This window comes from Schistocerca nitens, chromosome 3 (genome assembly GCF_023898315.1).
Source record: "Schistocerca nitens isolate TAMUIC-IGC-003100 chromosome 3, iqSchNite1.1, whole genome shotgun sequence".
NCBI classification, from domain to species: domain Eukaryota; kingdom Metazoa; phylum Arthropoda; class Insecta; order Orthoptera; family Acrididae; genus Schistocerca; species Schistocerca nitens.
In genome coordinates this window covers 485,498,767-485,518,615 of record NC_064616.1, presented here as the reverse complement: position 1 = coordinate 485,518,615, position 19,849 = coordinate 485,498,767, and the positions used below count along the sequence as shown (strand labels likewise).

The following is a 19,849-nucleotide window of genomic DNA, read 5'->3' as shown; positions in this document are numbered from 1 at the left end:
CGGGTACTCCTCCATTGTGGTTGCCTCTACAGCATGGCTATTGATACTGTTGAGGCATACAACCCACCCACCTCTACAAAGTCCATAGTTCAAGGAGGGGCTGCCATTAATAGCTGAGATTAATTACAGACATTACCATGGTGTTCTACCAGTTAACTAATATCATATTAATGTATTCTCTTTTTCACCTGCAGGAATGGATGTAGCCTTTTGTAACTAAGCTACCAGATATATGATTCATAGCTGTGCATATTCAGCTTTTCATGATGTATCTATTAATCTAATTAAATTTTAGGCATGCAGCCATGCAGCTTTTATCTCTTCCACCAATATTTCAGCTGTGTATTTTCCAGCTGTCCTCTAAGTGAGCCAAGACACTGACAGTACAGCTCCAAGAGCAGTATTACATGCTCCACTGTGTAGTTACTGGACACTGTGTATGCAAGTCCACACCTCAGAAGCCATTCAGCAGCAAAAGCTAAACATTGTATCCACATGCCTCATGTGGCAGGCAGAGAAAGTGTTCAAATGGTCAAGTTCTTTATCTATGTATCTTCAGTGGTGACAACACTGGTGACATCTACGTGATTTACTTATTGAAAGTGCTGGATTCCATAACTTGTCCAAGTTAAAATGACTATTGCAATTTATTAAATGTTCTGTTATTCAAATCTCCTTAACTTCTTAAGCATTGGGTCCCAAAATGATGAGGTGGAAGCTAAAATCTTCATCTCATGAGGTCTATAGAGTAGCACATATCTATGAAACATTCTATCAGTGATGACTTGTCTGGCTGAACCATGTGGGTGTACTGTTGAAGTTAAGTGCCTCTTTCATGAACAGTTCATGCTATTTTGCCAATATATCAGCTGCCACAAGTTCCAAAAGGAATCTGGTACCTGTCAATCTTTTAAAGCAACAAGGTATCCTTTAGAGATGCAAGTAGGGCTGTAGACTTCATAGGATGGCAGAAGATCACTTTGACATGGTGTTCTCAAGGATCTAGCACAAATCTGAAGAAAGTTGATGGTACATTAGAACATGCTGTATATTGCAAACCCATGCACACAAATCTATATTTAAATACCAGCACTTGGAATCACCCTTCTCAAACTGCTGGTGTCCTTAAGACTTTGGAATCCGGCTCTTGGTATAGCTGAACTGTAGAGAGGTTACCACAGTGTTACTGCCACTAAAGATGAATTGTAGAGAGGTTGCCACAGTGTTGTTGCCACTGAAGATACTTAGAGAATGGATTCAATCATTTAAGCACACTCTCCCCCTACCACAGTGGCACACAATCTGCAAGATATACCGTTGTGTTACTGTCCAGCATCGGTAATGCCACCATAATGGAGCATATAAAACCACTCTTAACACTGTGTCATCAGTGTCTTTTCTCATTTCAAAAACGGCCAGAAAGTAGATGACCAAAATAACAGTGAAAGATCTGAAATTAGCATAGCTGCATGTGTGAAACTTAAGGGCTGGATCATAATTGACCATAAGGTATCAGGAGGAGTTTCCCTAGTATGAAAAGAAAGCCATATATGCATACCACATATCATCCCCTCTATGTTAAAACAGTGAATATGCATTATACTAATTATGAGATACACAGGATTGAATGTTTCACAAAGTCTTCAAACTAAACTATGGTAATTAAAGAAATTGATTTGTGTGATTTATTGTTACCATATGTACAAATGTTAAGATATGAGATTCATAATCATACCTCCCACCTCTTGGAGGGGGGAGGGTTATAACTGTGCATTCATCGTTCTGAATTACCAAGGCATACTGAATTTTCATCTACATACTGTAAGTAAATCAGACATATCAAATACTAATTCCAGTTTTTATTGCTTTAAAGTAAACAAGAGAAACTACAAACTATAGACTGAACCAGCAATAAAACTGTAAACAAAAATCAAATTCACAGAAACATTTCATCTCCATCAGTATCTAGTTCAGGCAATGTGTCACACACAGTTTGAGTGCTCAAGAAATGGCAGTAATATTCATGATATTCCCATGTAATTATCTGCTTCTCACAAATTGAAAGCAGAACCTTGAGCTTTGCTGCTATTATCAGAAGTTTTTTCGTGTATTCCTTTTGACGAGTCATTTGCTGAAGGTTCTTTCTTTCTTATTAAGGTTACTTCTCTAAAGATGTCTTCAAATTCTATCTTATAAAACACTGTAGGAGGTTTCCTTCTTTTGCAGTTGAAGAGGCAAAATTTGTGCATTAGAATTTTAGGGTCATTATCTGATCGTTTTTAAAATTTAGGAACTCATCATACAACATACTGCAGACGATGAAAGGATGAGAGTTCCTCCTGCAATTTTGGATGGTTTGTTTCAACCCTTCAGAGTGGTAAATCAGCTAGTACTTACGTGAATGGTTTGTTTCAATCCTTCAGAGTGGTACATCAGCTAGTACTTACTTTTTTTCTGTGTCGTGAAATGAATAAAGTTACACACCATTTCTGTGTCACCTGTTTCAAAAAAATGTGTAGTCAGTTTACTGTAAGTTTGGATGATTCTTGCACAGTGACAGACATAAACACAAAGGCAGACTTCTTCAGCTGAACCCCTCAGACAACTGGTATTATTCTTACTTTTGTAATTTCTATTAGCACCATGATGTAGTCATAGACACATGTTGCAGTTTCCATTGATTCTCTCATTCCACAAGTTACTAGTGCCATCTTGATTTCTCAGATTGTGTGTGGTCAAATTATACACTGCCAGGTTTCCTCATATTGACTATTTGTTAGCAAGGATTATTTGAGGTTTTCAACACAGCTTGTTGATAAAAATTTATGGCCACATCAATTGGGTTGTTCTGTGGTGTCGTTTTTCTCTGCAAATACTTGCCATGACGTCCACCAATAAAAAAGTTGTTATATTAACTTAAGTATGTTGTTAAATTAACTTAATTATGTCATGTATTGGAAAATTTGACTCGTTCCACATCATTACGAAATATCGTATTAATGATCCATGGAACTAGTATTAATCTAATCTAATCTAATCTAATCTGTCTTGCTTCAACAGCTTCCCATTCTTGGGCAGTGAATTAAATGTGGTACATTTGCAATACAGATCTTCCTTCAGTCGAAAGAATCCTAAATTTTGCACTTATGGAATATTTTATGTGGTTTTTGAAGATATGCTGACTTTCAGTTGCCTTCATTTTCAGTTTTATAGTAATTATACATTAATGTGATAATTAGGCTTGAATTGAGGTACCTTCTTGCAGCTGAATGGAAAGATAACTCAGAATGTTCCACCTTACGTGTACAATCATCATCATTCTCCAACAGTTTGTTATATTGTTTATGTCTGCCAGGTTCATCTTGATCAGCAGTACCATCACAGATTTTTGTACAGCTTTTGTGCAGTCTTATTGCAGCTACGATGTAGAAATGCATTTTTGCCCAATAATAATGTGGAGTATAATGAACTGAGCTCTTAAATGAACAGCTGAAATGTTATCAACACATTGTTACATGTGAAGTGACATAAATAATGATGAGATACATGATTGTAATCACATGTAAGAAAATTTGGAAGCATATCTGATCAATGTATGCAGCACATTCATGTTTGAAAAATGCTATGGGAGCTTGTAACAGAGTACCACAATCTTGGATGTGGTTTATTCACTGTTGTGGCATTGCAATATTATTATTATTATTATTATTTTTACTAAAACAACTCATTCAAGGTTTTTCTATGATAGAGGACTCAAAGAATGCAACTTGCCAATACATATAAATCAAAATTGCCTTTTTCATACATTTGTGGTTTTTTCATAAGAGAGACAATATACCGTACTATCCAAGTGTCTACCTCCTGTGTATAGTCCGCACTTGACGTACTAGGGAGGTCCTCCACTTGATAGGGGAGGCCAAGAAATCTGTGTATGTGATTGTTGCAGAATGGTCTGAGGCCTCTGGTTTCATCTCTCCACCTGATTACAAACTAGAGAACCACTGTCAGTTGTGGGAATTATGATTCTTCCACAACACATGTGAAGTTATTCGTCCTCACTACTACAGCCAGCCATCTGAAGTAACTAAGAGTGGCCTCTGAACCTAGGCAGCAGTGATGTGCGTATGAGCCATAAATTGCAGCGAACTGCACAGATTGTAGGCAGTAGCTGCCAGCAGGGCCTTCCTTATAACTTGAAGATCCAGTATTAAACTTGCAGATTGTTTGTCTACCCACCTTTCTCTGACCATCACCATTCTCTGGCTGATGTTAGCTCTCTCTGTGACCAGCTTGTCCAGACGTTTAGGGAGGAATGCCCTCAATCCTAATAGCTCTTCTTCTGACGCACATCTTTCATGATGGCAATGATGGTACAATGAGAGAAGTTAAGGCATAAACAGGGGCATATCAACTGCTGTTTTTCCTGTTAGTAATCGACAGATGAACAAAGATGCCAGTAATACATGCTGGTGTGCCAGGTAGCTAGATGTTAGGCAATATTAATTTATTTTAATTCACTGCTAACCCTTATTAGCAAACAATTGTGTTCGTAATAACATTGTATAGTAGTGTTTTGTAGCTTGTAGCAAAAATCTCAGTTTTGACTGTATAAAATCACATTTTCAATTGTTTCCTCCATCTGTCACCTCTGCTTTCAAAGAAACATGGGTGCATTTTTGTTTTGTATGCTATCTAGCATGAGACAGTAGTCCATGTGCAAGGCCATTACTGCTCATATCCATTCATAACACATACATGAAGTGCCAAATTATAATTCATACATACTCTATACCCTCCATAACATACAGTGCATTTGCTTGTGGAGTACACAAGTAGTTCAATAAACATTTGGTTGAAGAGCTAACAGAACTGTAATCCTATCAGTCTATTTCATTAATGTTATGACTGTTGTGCTGTGTTGCAATTGTCATGTCCAGTTAACTGTTGTAACAGAATTTTTTAAGAACCAAAGAGGTAAAGAGTTACTGTATTGCCACAATTTAGCCTATAGTACTCACTGCCTTTTAATTTTAACAGTGAGTATTTTGTTAAATGACATAATGTTTTTATGATGACACAAGAATTATATGAGATCCAGACTGTATACTTCAGATTTCACCAATTCCAACAAAGTTGGACTAAACAATTTAGCTCATAGTTGTAGAATGTCCATTTTCATTTAATTGGTTTAAATTTCCACAAGTTGGTGCTGTTTTAGCACTAATAATTTCAGCTTAAAACACTAATTTCCTAAGTTTGTAAATATAAATTATTTAAGATGTGTAGTTTAACATGCATACAAAATAGAACTGCTGTGACCTGCTTTGACATTCATCCAGAATATTAATTTTTGCTACTTCCTTTTTTCATTATTTAATAACATAATTTTCTGTAACTGCATTAACTCAGACAAAGCATTTTCTGTGGAAAAATAAATGGTTAGAACAGTCTGCTCTATTAGAGACTGGACATTCTTTAGACACGTTCAAAAGAGCAGTGGAATTATTACTAATTTCTGTCTACAATAATTTCTCTTCATGGTGTTGTGTTTTAAGAATATAAGCTGCAGTTTAACACACATACTTTGTTACAGTGGCTATGTGAAATTACAACATGGGCAGTCCCGAACTTTTGTTGTAACACATCCAATGGATGTTGGACCCATTCGCAAAGTGGAGTTTTACTGGCAGTATGATATGGATGTCCTGCAGCCACGATCTCTCTGTTTCTTTTGGTGTAATGATCATCTATATGTGTCAAAAATAGAGGTTGCAGAAGTGGATATCAATAACAGGAAGTAAGTATGAGCCAATCTAAAAGTATTCTCACATATGGACATACACATATTTGGCTTGTAGAGGTATGCAGTACCCATGTAATGACTGTTTCCATTGCAGTTTTTGTTATGACAGTAATCGTATTCTATGTTTGTGATCTCTACAGAATAGATGTAATTGTGTCTGCATGATCACTAAATACAAGACACTGCTCTACATAGTATATGTCAATAATTGTATCTGTGTCTTTATGATGAAAAGCATTGTAAGGTGCTTGCTGAGGGTACGTTTTGCTATGCCACATATTAATATTTCATTCTATTCCAGTCACAGTTGCAATATTTTGTGAAATGTTACTAGTCAAATTTTATATTACTGCTCCGATAGGAGTGCTATGTAGCTGGTGAGGGCTACTTGCAGACTCCACCCAGATAGACTGGAACTGGAATTTTCTAGAGAGATTTCTGTGAGATATTATCCACCTTTGTTTGAGAGACCTCAAATTAGGACATTTCAGGAATGCTGTGACCCTCACCTGAGGGTTAAAAATACTCTTTTGTTTACATCCAGTGTCCCTTCCTAGGCATATCTGCTGTGGGTCATACACAATAAAATAGTGCTCCACTGTAGGTCATACAAGCACTCCATGACCAATATCACTCATTGAGCAATTGCAGTTACCCAGTAATTATCAAATATAATAGTAATGCTCCTATCACCTCTCCCTTGAGAGCTCCTCATCTAAGCCTTGAAGGTTCAAGGCATGTTGACCAGCTATTGTGTTGTCCTCTGCCTTGTCAGCAACATATGGATGCAGTATGGAGGGGCATGTGGTTGGCATATTGCTCTTCTGACTGTTTTGCCCTTTCCAGACTGTAGACACTATTTCTCTTTCAAATAGCTTCTCAACTGGTACCAGGAGGTTGAGTGCATCATATACCAGTGCCCCCAACAAAATCTTTGGCAGCACCAGAACTCGAAACCAGGTCCTCTGCATGGCAGCCATCTAAACTAACCATTCAGCTATGGAGACAGACACCCTTCCGTTAGTATCTTGCAAAATTCCATATGTGTCAGTCTAGGGCTCTGCATCCACTATAGAGTGCCTCATGCTCTGTAATAAATACTGTAGGCGCCCCGGTGGTCCCGGTTGCCTACGGTGGACTGGAAGCTGAGTGGTGACCTCTTCAGTTGTCAGGATGCTAGGAAATGACTGTGGACGCGTCAGAAATGCCAAGGAAACATTATTAATTCATGACACCTTTATTCCTGCTGAGTACGATGTGGCCCGCGTAACACAGGCTGGCTGAGCTTGGTGATATCAACGACCTTCCCCGAGTACTTGATGACTCGGAGCGATGACACCAGCTCCAGGCCGCACCAGTCTTGCTAGCGCAGTGCCATGTGCTGTGACATAGTGGTGGAATGCCCTTACTTTGGCTGCGAGTGGCTGGCTGGCCGGCTCGGCAGCAGACAGCAGGCCGCTGCGCATAGGAGGCTCCGGGTTGGAGTCCCAGCGCTGTCGGCACAAGAAGCATTCTCGTAGTACGGAGTGTATTCTATCCCACCCCGTCCTCTTCCCTGCTCCTCCTGGTGGCTCATCCGCAGTGGACAGGCGGAACAGGCTGCAGTCCCCCAGCGTCGTCGGCTCACCCGGTTGTGACAGCGGATGCACAGGGCCTAGGTCCCGCACAATCTCTAACGATGGCTCACTGATGTGGTCAGCATTGGCGGCGAGCGAATCTACCGTGATGTCTGCTAATCCTGGGTTGATGATTGACAGTGGCAGCAGAGAGGACCAGAGCTGGTACTGTCCCCTCACGTCTGCTGCTGGATGGGCCACCCTTACTGCAACATCTCCGTAATAAAGATTAACATGTCTATCACCGAGCTGAGTGCTACGCAGCGACCCAGTACATATCTAACTGCAAGTCTAACTGCGAGTGCCTTGTTGCTATCAAAGCTGGCGTATTTAAAGGAAGCACGAGCGACGTCCTGACGTCATGCTCGTTTGTAATGAATGCATTCGTTCCACTTATACTGCTGATTTATGTGTCATACTCGCCCCTTAGGTGTTCTTGTGACAGAGTTACGTGTTGTTACAGCAGACTTATGCGAAGTTATGAAATGCAGTACAGCTGACGCTATACCTCTGTCTTACACTCTACGAAAGTCTCCGTCTAACACAAACCCATGTGCTAAGCAATTCTCTGTTGCCTGTTGTGTGTAACCAGGCCACTGCCCCTGTGTGACGACACATTCCGATACATGTGCAATCCTCTTACCTCTTGGCTAACCTACTGCCTCTGGCTCTTGGTATAGACAATGGAACTTTGATAATATTCCATGCTTCCAACTCTTTACTATTCCGCAATACTACACATCCCCCTCCTCTAAGAAAATTCGTCCCAAATTTTACAATTCTGGACTTACTGGTTGTGCACGCCATACTTCCTTATACTCTACAGGTATCTTACAACTACTCCTTCAACATTGTCAAACTTTTCATATCTGCTAATAATCAATTTACTCTTAATACTGATTCCAATCGTATCATTGGTTATCTGTTTCTATTATGTTCCACTATTCCTGATCCATCCCATAGGTATTTGATGTACGGTTGTTATTTCAGAATGAGACATCTTTTTCCGTATACAAAAGTAAGTTGCACAAATAAAAAGTAGAACTAAAATTATGCTAGTCGTTGACACACCAAATATAATTGTGTTTTGCGTACGTTTCTCCCGATATTGCTGCACGTGCTGCAGTAGTTGATTAACTGAGATCTGCTCTTTTTCTGAGATAATCAGGCTATCTAAAGATTGTAAGAATGTGGGATCCAAGAACTCATTAATAAACGTTAGGTTCTGGTGAGGCAATATGTGTGGTGGTTCCTCTGGATAATACAAGATAGGCTGTGTCACGTTAATCATTGTTGTATCCGTGAAAGTAGCTGGTAGGTGAAAATGCTTCCCCACTGTTTCACATCCAGTGCCATTAATCAATAACCCACTGCCCTGCAATTCAAGCTTTGATATATCTGTCAATCTACCATTTCTGTAACAAGTGGCAACTATGGTCTCTAGTTAGAACACAGAATAAATCCAATGTTCCCCAACTTTCTGAAATTTCGATCCCGGAAGTAACACCTTCTTTTCGCATTCTAAGGTTCCCATATTCCCCAAGAACAACTGCATCTCACACGAATGATTGTGGGTTGCCAACTCCTTTGCTGGACAAATAAAAACACTTCTCCTGAAACAGTCTGTCAAATCTTCTGTAGACATTACCACATGAGCACTCCTCCATCTTGACACTGCAAACACTTCCCGAGTTTGCAATTGCACCCACTTCCCAAGTGCACCTCATCTAATGGGATACGGGTGTACTGTATAACACTGGTACCGCAAATTGATACCCATCACTGGTATTTGCACTTCTACGTGTATACTCACCTGATCCGTAATTACTCTCACTTTAGACATATGATAGAATAACGGTAAATTCCGCTTCGCCGGAGGCACGACATGACGCACTCCTTCTGAGAATTCTTTCTGCGCTTTCAGCAACGCCTTCAGCATCTGATCTGGACCTAACAAAGTGGCACTCAATTGCCCATGCACTGCGTGATGCATAGCTTCATATAACACTTCCAATTCGACACGCGCATCATCCACCCTGTCTGCTAATGCCCTCAATAAAGCTGCTACTTGTATTTTCCTATCTATTTGGCTCAATCCCACCTGTATAGCCTCTATATCCCCATTCAACACTTTCCTGGTATTTGCTGCATACCGTTCCAGGTCTGACGTCAACTGCCGCACTGTTCTAGTGACATTCAATATCCCCTGCTCCATGTTACCTATACGTGTCATGTGCCAATCCACTTTCAACTTTGTCTCCTCCACCAACTCCTGCACCTTGAAATACGGCTTCCCGGAAAGACACAAGTTGAAAATATGGTCACTATTTTTTATTAACTTAAATTTGCCATATTTCGTGACAGTACCTTTTCCATTAGATGTTTGCAAGGCGATATAAGTCTTGGCTTCAGTTGTCTAAGTATGATTCCACAATGCATCGTTGTCGGCTGCAGAAATGATGTGCATTGTTGATGGCAATCTTCTCTTTAAGGTATCAATTTTGATCAAGTCATCCAAAGGTTTTGTTAAATGAATAAGTTTTTGAAGTTCACTTTTGCAAAATTGTTTCATGTTCCCATCTGATTCTCTATAGTTTCGCCCATTCAAAAATTCACTTTTGATTCTAGTTTGTTTAAGATCATCCCAAAATTTTTCCAGAAATTTTGATTCAAATTCTGAAAAGGTCATCCCCAAAGTTACAATCTGGTTTGCCCAAGTCAAAGCTTCCCCTTCCAAGAATTTTTTCACAAATTTAATTTTTATTTCATCTGGTGAGTGAGGTAAAAAACAATCCTTACAATATTGTATAAAATCAACGGGATGTAAGGGTCCATCTACCGAAAAGTGCTTCACTGGAATATTAGATACAAGATTACATGTGTTGACATTGTAATTTTTGCTTTGAAATTCAATGTCAAAATTTTCAATTTTTTCGCTAAGTTCTTTGACAGATTTTTTGTTTTCTAAATCATTGCATTCTACTTTTTCTTCTAGAGTAACCAAGCGATTGTCAATTTTTTGTTCTACATTTTTTACTAAAACTTTTGTATTCTCATCCAAATTTTTAATTTCCCCTTTTATCTCATTAAAATCAATTAAATTTATTTCCCTATCTGCCAGTAACTCATTTTTTACAGTATTAATTTCACCACTCAATTTAGCATCAATTTCATTTACTTTTGCTTCCACAGATTCAATTTTTTCCTCAACACTGCCAACTCTGTTCGAAAGATCACCCACTTGGGTATTGACTGCTTGGACTTGCAACAAAATGTTATCAATTTTTTCATCCCAGTAAGTCTTATTGTCGTCAACTGATTGTCTAATTTCTTTCGTGAAATTTACAAGAAAACGTTTCAAATCAAATTGATCGGTTTTTTCTATTTTATTTGACCTGTCCTGATGTTCGAAGTCTATTAAATTACTACTTTCTACTTTAGGCACAATACTCTCGAAAATCTCGTAAGTCATTGTGAAGAACAAAAATTTATACACAACAATACAAAACAAAATAAAAATATTGTTTTAACAAAATACGAGGGTTTCGTGACTTATCTGGAACACTCTTCTACTGTTGCAAAACCACGTTTTCCATCCATGTGATTGTTGACCAAAATTCTTGAAGTATTTCCTTCTGTCGAAAATTATATTTTTTGCCGAAACATTTCTTCTCCAAAACTTTTACTTCCCGATGAACACAAACACTGTAACACACATTCTGAAGAAACTGGTATTAACACACAAAAATTTTCTTCCTCGTAGCACTGTTGAAGATTTCGTGAACACAGTATCCCGGCACTGAGCTCCCAGTTGAAATACGGCTTCCCGGAAAGACACAAGTTGAAAATATGGTCACTATTTTTTATTAACTTAAATTTGCCATATTTCGTGACAGTACCTTTTCCATTAGATGTTTGCAAGGCGATATAAGTCTTGGCTTCAGTTGTCTAAGTATGATTCCACAATGCATCGTTGTCGGCTGCAGAAATGACGTGGTTCAAAGTGTTTCTCTCATTTTGGTGTTTCAAATACAGTTTCTTCAAATGTAGATCCTTCTTTTAGTCAATACAAAAATAATAGTAACATAATTCAAAATTATTTAGGACTTCGACCTTCACAATGTTCTTCCATCAACACACACCAACAGTTAGCTGCCGACTGACTATAGTCAAAGTCGACTCCAACGTCAAAGATACTTTACACAATCCACAAGTTTCCATTTGTAATCAGTCTCTTTGCTGTTCTTCGATACATTTCCTAATAGTAAACAATATGCTTTCACTCTCAAAAACAGAGGTAAATTAACATATGATAAGACAAATTATAATAAATTCTGACAAAAATATAAGAAAACATTTACACTTCGGTATCGAAAAATATGGTAAAAAAATAACATTTCCCAGATCCATTACAACCTCCCTCACCGTATTATTTAAGCTCCTTATATCTTCCTCGTCCACGGTTCCAAACACTGTTTTCAGCAATTTTCCCCCTGCGTCCAATCACCTTCGTTTCCTGTGAATGAGCGTTTGCAGGACCACTTCCATTACTTGTTGCAGCTGCCTTCTCAGCTTTTTGTATGAGAGCTTCAATTCCTGATACTCGTTCCATAAGTCTTGAAACAACCCCTCCTTCTCCGTGGCCGCCTGTAGCACCGTAAACCTATCCTGTAGTGTCCGTACATCATTCCTCACTCCCCTATATTATATGTGAACACAATTGTCCACCTGCAGCTTGACAATACCACATATAATTGTCTTGCAAACAAAATTCCCTTATCTAGTGGTTGCACCTGCACCATCTCCCCTCTGCAACAGTGTAGCAGTACCAGACTGATGAAAAGTTTCCCGGGCCACATCCTGGCATGACACCTGAAGGAAAAGGAAGCCATGTCAATCGCTACCTTCCTTTATACATCTAAAACACACAAATGACAAGTAAAAACTACACATACCCTATTGCCTAATAACAATAAATACGACATGTTCCTCCCCGAGGTCACTTACTCTACTTATCCCTAGACCTAAGTGCGTAAGGAACGTTCCTCTGCTGTTCTTTCAGCTTCGGTACCCTCACACCCTTTGTTACTCGTGGAGGAATCTACGATAACGCATCCACTGCGCCCTTAAACGGCTTAATCCTACTCACATGAACTACTGATGACTTGGTTGGTAACTGCAACTTTACATTCACTGGAGACACTATTTCATTTACCTGATATGGTCCAGAATATTTCATCAAAAACTTCTTCGTTTTACCCTTCAGAACATAAGGATTAGCCAACAATACCCATTGACCAATTCTGTATTGCGTCAGTTTACCTGTTCTTTGCCCAATACTCTCTTGTTTCTCCAAAGCTTTAGTATTAGCACGCCGTACCATTTGCCAAATCTCTCTCAATTTCTTGGCGAAATTCTTCACTGACTCATCCTGTGAAACTACCTGAGGTTTGAGCACATCAAATGGTGATGCCATTTTCCGTCCATAAATTACCTCATACGGAGAGAGCCCCGTTCTTGTATGAACTTTCGCGTCATATGCACTTGTCAGCAGATTTAAATACATGTCCCAAGCCATGTGTTCTGAATTTACATAATGACCATTCATCTTAACTAACATCCTACGAACCCGTTCTGTTCGTCCATTCGACTGATGATGAAATGGGCTTGTCCGCAATTTCTTAACTTTCAATAAACGGCATAACTGCTTCATCAGCTCTGACATAAAGTTACTACCCTGATCTGTAATTATAGTATCAGGCACACCATACTTCAGCAACCAGTTATTTACTAAGGCTTGTGCAACAGTGCTTGCCTTCTGATCTGGAATAGCTACCATTACCAGGTATCGGGAAAAATGATCTAATATTGTTAATATGTATCGATTACCTGCTTGGGTCTTGTTAAATGCTCCGATTACATCTAATCCAATGAATGCGAATGGATGATCCGCTTCAGGTAGTCTCTGTAACTGAATTTTCTGATGACTTAAATCTGCTCTCTGTGCACACGATATACAATTTTGCACATACTGCTCTACATCACTGCGACGTGTCTTCCACCAAAAACTTTCAGCTACCTGTCTATCAGTCGTTCTTTTACCACCATGACCTGACAATACATGGTCGTGCGCTTGTTTCAACACTTTTTCCCTCAGCGACTCTGGTACTATGACACGTAGTCCACACTTCGTCTTCCTGCAAACCAACCCATTCTGCATTTCAAACAGCGGTTGCATTCGGAACAATTGACACTCTCTGTCAGTGGCTTGCACCTTTATCCACTCCTTCTCATCTATGCTCACAACTTGTATAGCTGCTATTTTTCTACTAAGCGCATCTGCATTCGTATGTTTTACCCGTGGTTTGTGAATTACCTCGTAGTCAAATTCACTTAGTTTCAGTGCCCATCTCGTTAAACGACTTGAAGGATCTTTCAACCCCAACAACCACTTCAATGCTGTATGATCTGTAATCACCTTGCACTTACGCCCATATAAATAACAGTGAAAATACAAGATACAGTAAATCACTGCAAAAATTTCTTTCTCTGTAGTAGAATAATTCTTCTCTGCCTTATTCAGTTGCCTGGAAGCATAAGCCACTGGATGTTCCTGTCCATTAACCCTCTGAGAAAGAATACAATCTACAGCAATATCACTAGCATCACAAGATAGTCTGAACTCTTGTTCGAAATCAGGAAGTATCAACACTGGGTCTGATGTTTGTATTTGTTTGAGCTTCTCGAATGCCTCCTGACACTGTGCTGTCCATTCAAACTTAACACCCTTCTTTAACAATCACATTAATGGATGTGCAATTTCCGCGAACCCCTTTACATATTGTCTGTAGTAATAACATAAACCGACATATTGCTGAACTTGTTTAGTTGTCTGTGGTACTGGAAAACCATGCACAGCCGATGTTAGATGAGGATCCGTTCTTACCCAATCCTTGCGTCTGAGAAAACTGACATTTCTCGACATTAAGCATAAGATTTGCCGCTCTTAGCCTACTAAATACTTCATTCAGTCATTCCACATGCTCTTCTATATTACACGAAAAAGTAACAATATTATCGAGGTATACCATAGCAATCTTCGGTTTCAGTCTCCGAAGCACACCATCTAACAGACACTGGAAAGTAGCAGGAGCATTTTTCAACCCAAATGGCATTCTGCATTACTGAAAGTGACCAAGGCTTGTTGTAAAGGCCATCTTCGGTCTATCCTCGGGACTTACTTCTATCTGATGGTACCCACTCTTAAGAGCTAGTGTCGAAAAATATTTACACAGACATAGGTTGTCCAATGTTTCTGTGATGTTCGGTACTGGATAGGCATCTGTTACAGTTTGTGCATTCAAAAAACGATAGTCACAACAAAACCTATACTTTTTAGTACCGTCCAATGACTTCTTAGGAACTATCACTATGTTGGCAGACCACGGGCTTTCACTGTTCTCTATAATACTGTCCCTTAGCTGTTGATTAATAAATTCTTCCACTAGTGGTTGTAGGTGTTTCACTATCCTGTATGGTTTTCTGTAGACCGGCGGACTATCGCCAGTTGGTATAGGGTACTGTGTAATAGGAGTTGCTGGTAATGGACCTTCTGAATTAAACAACTCTACATACTCTAATAACAAAGCTTCCATAGCTTTCCGATCACCATTCTCCAAATGACGAATCTTATCACATAGTACAGATCCCTTGATGGTTTGCTTAACGTTATAATCACCTTGGGATTCACCTATATCCTCATCGTCGAGTATTTCCAAACTTGTTACCACTAAACCCTTTGGGAGATCCACTTCATCTGCCCCAAAATTATCTACACTGACTGGAGTCGTCAGTTCCCCATTTATATCCGTTACGCGCACAACGCTCCTCCTAATAAAACAATGCATTTCACCCAATCCTTCATTGCTCTGCAGTGGCTCCACTACACATAGTCTCTGCTGTGGTACATCGGTACCTACTGACAACCGAACTAACTTCCCTGTACCCAAAGGCACTTTGACATGCGTAATCATCTTTAATGCCCTTGTACGCAGTTCAGTTGGTGACATCTTAGCAACGGATGCACCTCGTGACGTAGAAACATTTACATCTGTTGTACCCATTGAAAACAAGTTTCCACTAAGTTCAACTGTACGCTGTGAAAGACTAATTTTGGCATGGTGTTTATCGAGGAAGTCCAGTCCGAAAATCACAGAATACCCTTGTCCCACAATTGGCATAACTTGCATTTGCTCTCCGAACTCTGCAGTTCCAATCTTAAAAATGAGCTGTGTTGTACCCAATGATTGCAACTCATTATTCCCTACTCCACTTAATCTATACCTAGGAGTACCTAGTCTTCTCCTACCCACGAGGTCTAGACTAGGAACAGATACATGTGCCCCTGTATTAATCAAAAACTTACATCTGTTATTCCTTACAACACCCATCAAGTAACAATCCATCTCTGTATTAGTTTTCACCATACTTCTGCTTACCGGGAATGTCTTCCGACGGACAAAACACTCCCGTTCCCGATTAATGCATTTTCCTGTTTATTCCCGTTAACATTCTGCTTACTACAACACTCATTTGCCTTGTGACCATAGTGTTTACAAGCATAGCACTGCGACTGTCTGCATTGACCCTTCACATGACCTTTCCTCCCACAAAGGTAACAATTCCTCTCCGACGCAAAGATGCGTTTATCATTGCGAACCCTTGTTGCAATGTCTGTCTCCTGCAGATGCTTTGCAATACGCAGTGCTGCAGCTAAATTCCCATGATTCTCCATCCTAACCCTATGAGAAAATTCTGCAGGAATTCCACTGAGGAATATACCGAGGGCTCTGCTTTCTTCCTCTCGTAGTAATACACGATCCGCATCAGGATTACCCGATAATTCATAGGTCTGCAAATTAATTTTCCATATCCTATCTGAAAAAGACTCCACTGTCTCATTGACCTACTGTCTCAAATTAGCTAACTTCTCCCTAAAAAATCTTGCACTATTCTGCTTACGATATCTTTGTCGTAACCCATCCACCAATTCTTCAAACGTGCTAGTTTTACTAAGCGTCTCATGGTACATCATGAACGTGTTGGCTTTCCCTGCAAGTTGCAAATTTGCCATACGTAACATAGTTACGTCCGACCAATTGCTCATTGCAGCTGTTGCCAAAACATTGTTAATTAACACTGTGACATCCTCTGTTGTTTTACCCGAGAAAGGCGTGATCAGGTTTGCTGCTGAAGGATATATTGCAAGGTTGGACATTGCTACTTGAACCCGTTTGTGACTCTTGCACCGAACGCAAGGTCTCCATTTGCGTCATTAATTCTACATGACGTAACTTATGCTGCGCATTCTCTTCTAACAATTTTGAGACTTGCTCCGTCAGAGCAGCTATACTCACTTCAGTACTAAAGGATCTTGTTTCTGGCATGATTTGTGCAAATTACCAATAACTTACTCTATACTGAATTTACTACTCAGAACAATAACTACACTAGCTACTCAACTCCTTTGTCACAGCTGAGCACTGCACACAAGAAGACAAACAAGACTCACAATGCACAACTAAACAAAATTAATCCTTCAGCCTTGTTATTGCCCAGAAACACTCTCTCCAATTGTGCGCTGCGTGATCAAACCGTCAACAAATTGAACATTCTACTGGTACAAACTTCGTGCATGGCTCCCCATGCCCCGTTAAATTACACACAGTACACCTGACTGGTACCAAGTACATTTCCCAACTGTTTCCCTTAAACTCAGATAAATCTGCTGTTTCCGCAGGTCTCACAAAGTGCACTCCCAACAAAGAACGTGCATCCATAGTTATTAACAAAAATCGCCTCCTGCACTTACCACAAGGTTGTGTAGAGTCGACAGTTCTGACCGCAACTCTGTGGTGTCAGTCCTGCAGTGGCGGTGTCGACGACTCCAGATACCAGATCTGCAGGCCAGTGCTGTAGTGGGCGGTTCGAACACTTCTGATACCAAATCCATAGGCAGTGGGCGCGAGGACTTCTGACACCAAATGTGTAGGTCCCGGTCGCCTATGGTGGACTGGAAGCCAAGCGGTGACCTCTCCATTTGTCAGGATGCTAGGAAATGACTGTGGGCGCATCAGAAATGCCAAAGAAACATTATTAATTCATGACACATTTATTCCTGCCAAGTACAATGTGGCCCACGTAACACAGGCTGGCTGAAGTTGGTGATAGAATGCCCTTACTTTGGCCGCTCGTGGCTGGCCGGCCGGCTCGGCGGCAGAAAGCAGGACGCTGCGCATAGGAGGCTGCGGATTGGAGTCCCAGCGCTGTCGGCATGAGAAGCGTTCTCGTAGTGTGGAGTGTACTCCATCCCACCCCGTCTTCTTCCCTGCTCCTCCTGGTGGCTCGTCCACAGTGGATGGGCGGAACGGGCTGCAGTCCCCCAGCATCGTCGGCTCACCTGGTTGTGACAGCGGATGCACAGGGCCTAGGCCCCGCACGATCTCTGACGACGGCTCACTGATGTGGTCAGCATTGGCGACGAGCAAGTCTGCCACGATATCTGCTAATCCTGGGTTGATGATTGACAGCGGCAGCAGAGAGGACCAGAGCTGGTACTGTCCCCTCACGTCTGCTGCTGGATGGGCCACCCTTACTGCAACATCTCCTCAGTAAAGATTAACATGTCGATCACCAAGTTGAGTGCTACACAGCGACCCAATACACATGTAACTGCAAGTCTAACTGCGAGTGCTGGGGGACTGATGACCTTCGCTGTTTAGTCCCCCTTAAACATCCCAACAACCACCACCACCTAACTGCGAGTGCCTTGTTGCTATCAAAGCTGGCATATTTAAAGGAAGCACGAGCAACGTCCTGATGTCATGCTCGTTTGTAATGAACGCATTCATTCCACTTATACTGATGATTTATCTGTCGTACTCGCCCCTTAGGTGTTCTTGTGACAGAGTTACATGTTGTTACGGCAGACTTATGTGAAGTTATGAAATGCAGTATAGCTGACGCTATACCTCTGTCTTACACTCTGCGAAAGTCTCTGTCTAACACAAACCCGTGTGCTAAGCAATTCTCTCTCACCTGTTGTGTGTAACCAGGCCACTGCCCCTGCATAACGACACATTCCGATACATGTGCAATCCTCTTACCTCTTGGCTAACCTACTGCCTCTGGCTCTCAGCATAGGCCACAAAACTTTGACAATATTCCACGCTTCCAACTCTTTACTATTCCACGACCCTACAATACTCTTTGTATCTTAATGTACACTGATGGAAAAAAATCTCAACATCAAGAAATAATTAATGCAGAGTAATGAAATTTTGGGACTGTAATTATCTAGATAACATATTTAAATGATTAATGTTGCAAGATCACAGGTTAATGTAAGCACAAGGAAAAGAATTGCAAATGTGAAACACTGGTGCATGAATAACTGCTGTATCTGGAAGAATGTTGAAGGCAAGCTTGCAAACATGTATGCTTTGTGTTGTTCAGGTGCTGGATGTCAGTTTTTGAACTGGAGTTCAGTGCATGTTGCACTTGGTTGATCAATACATGGATGGTTAATGCTGGTTGTGGATAACACTGGAGTTGTCATCTGGTGGTGTCCCATACGTGCTTGATTGGAGACAGATCTGGTGATTGAGCAGGCCATGGCAACGTGTCAACACTCTGTAGGGCATGTTGGGTTACAACAATGGTATTTGGTTGGAAAACAGTCCTTGGAATGCTTTTCATGAATTGCAGCACAACAGGTTAAATTACTAGACTGAAAAACAAATTTGCAGTCAGGGTGTATGGGATAACCATGAGATCCTGCTGTCATACGAAATCACACCCCAGACTGTAACTCCGGATGTGGCTGCAGGCACTCACCTGACCTTCTACTAACCAACACATGGCCATCACCAAGGCAGAACCAGCTATCATCAGAGAACACAACAGACCTCCAATCTACCCTCCATTGAGATCTCGCCTGACACTACTGCAGTCACAAACGGAAGTGGTTTGGGGTCAGTAGAATGCATGCTACAGGGCATCTGTCTTGGAGCTGTCCTTGAAGTACCTGATTGTGAACAGTTTTCTGTGTCACTGTGGTGCCAACAGCTGCTTGAATTGCTGCTACAGATGTGGTATAGTGCACCACAGCCATACAATGATCTCAATGGGCTTCCCTCTCTGTAATGCTATGTAGCATTCCAGAGCCCAGTTTTCTTGCGATCATACCTTTCCATGACAACTGCTGCCAGCAATCCAGTACAGTGGCTACATTATAGCCAGGTATTTCTGCAATATCATGGAAGGAACATCCAGCTTCTTGTAGCCCTATTACATGACCTTGTTCAAACGCTTTGAGCTGTTGATAATTGTGTCTTCACTGTCGTAAAAGCATTTGTGGCTAACATCAGCT

At 40.7% G+C, this 19,849-nt stretch overlaps 1 protein-coding gene across 6 annotated transcripts in view; it reads left to right on the top strand.

Annotated features, from left to right (window-relative positions):
• Nucleotides 1-19,849, top strand: part of LOC126249630 (pancreatic triacylglycerol lipase-like) — a 486,518-nt gene that overhangs the window by 449,350 nt on the left and 17,319 nt on the right. For all 6 annotated transcript variants that reach the window (XM_049951305.1, XM_049951303.1, XM_049951304.1 and 3 more), the window contains one exon: nt 5,594-5,797. In XM_049951305.1, the coding sequence (XP_049807262.1) occupies nt 5,594-5,797 (204 nt within the window). The remainder of the gene's footprint in view (nt 1-5,593; nt 5,798-19,849) is intronic.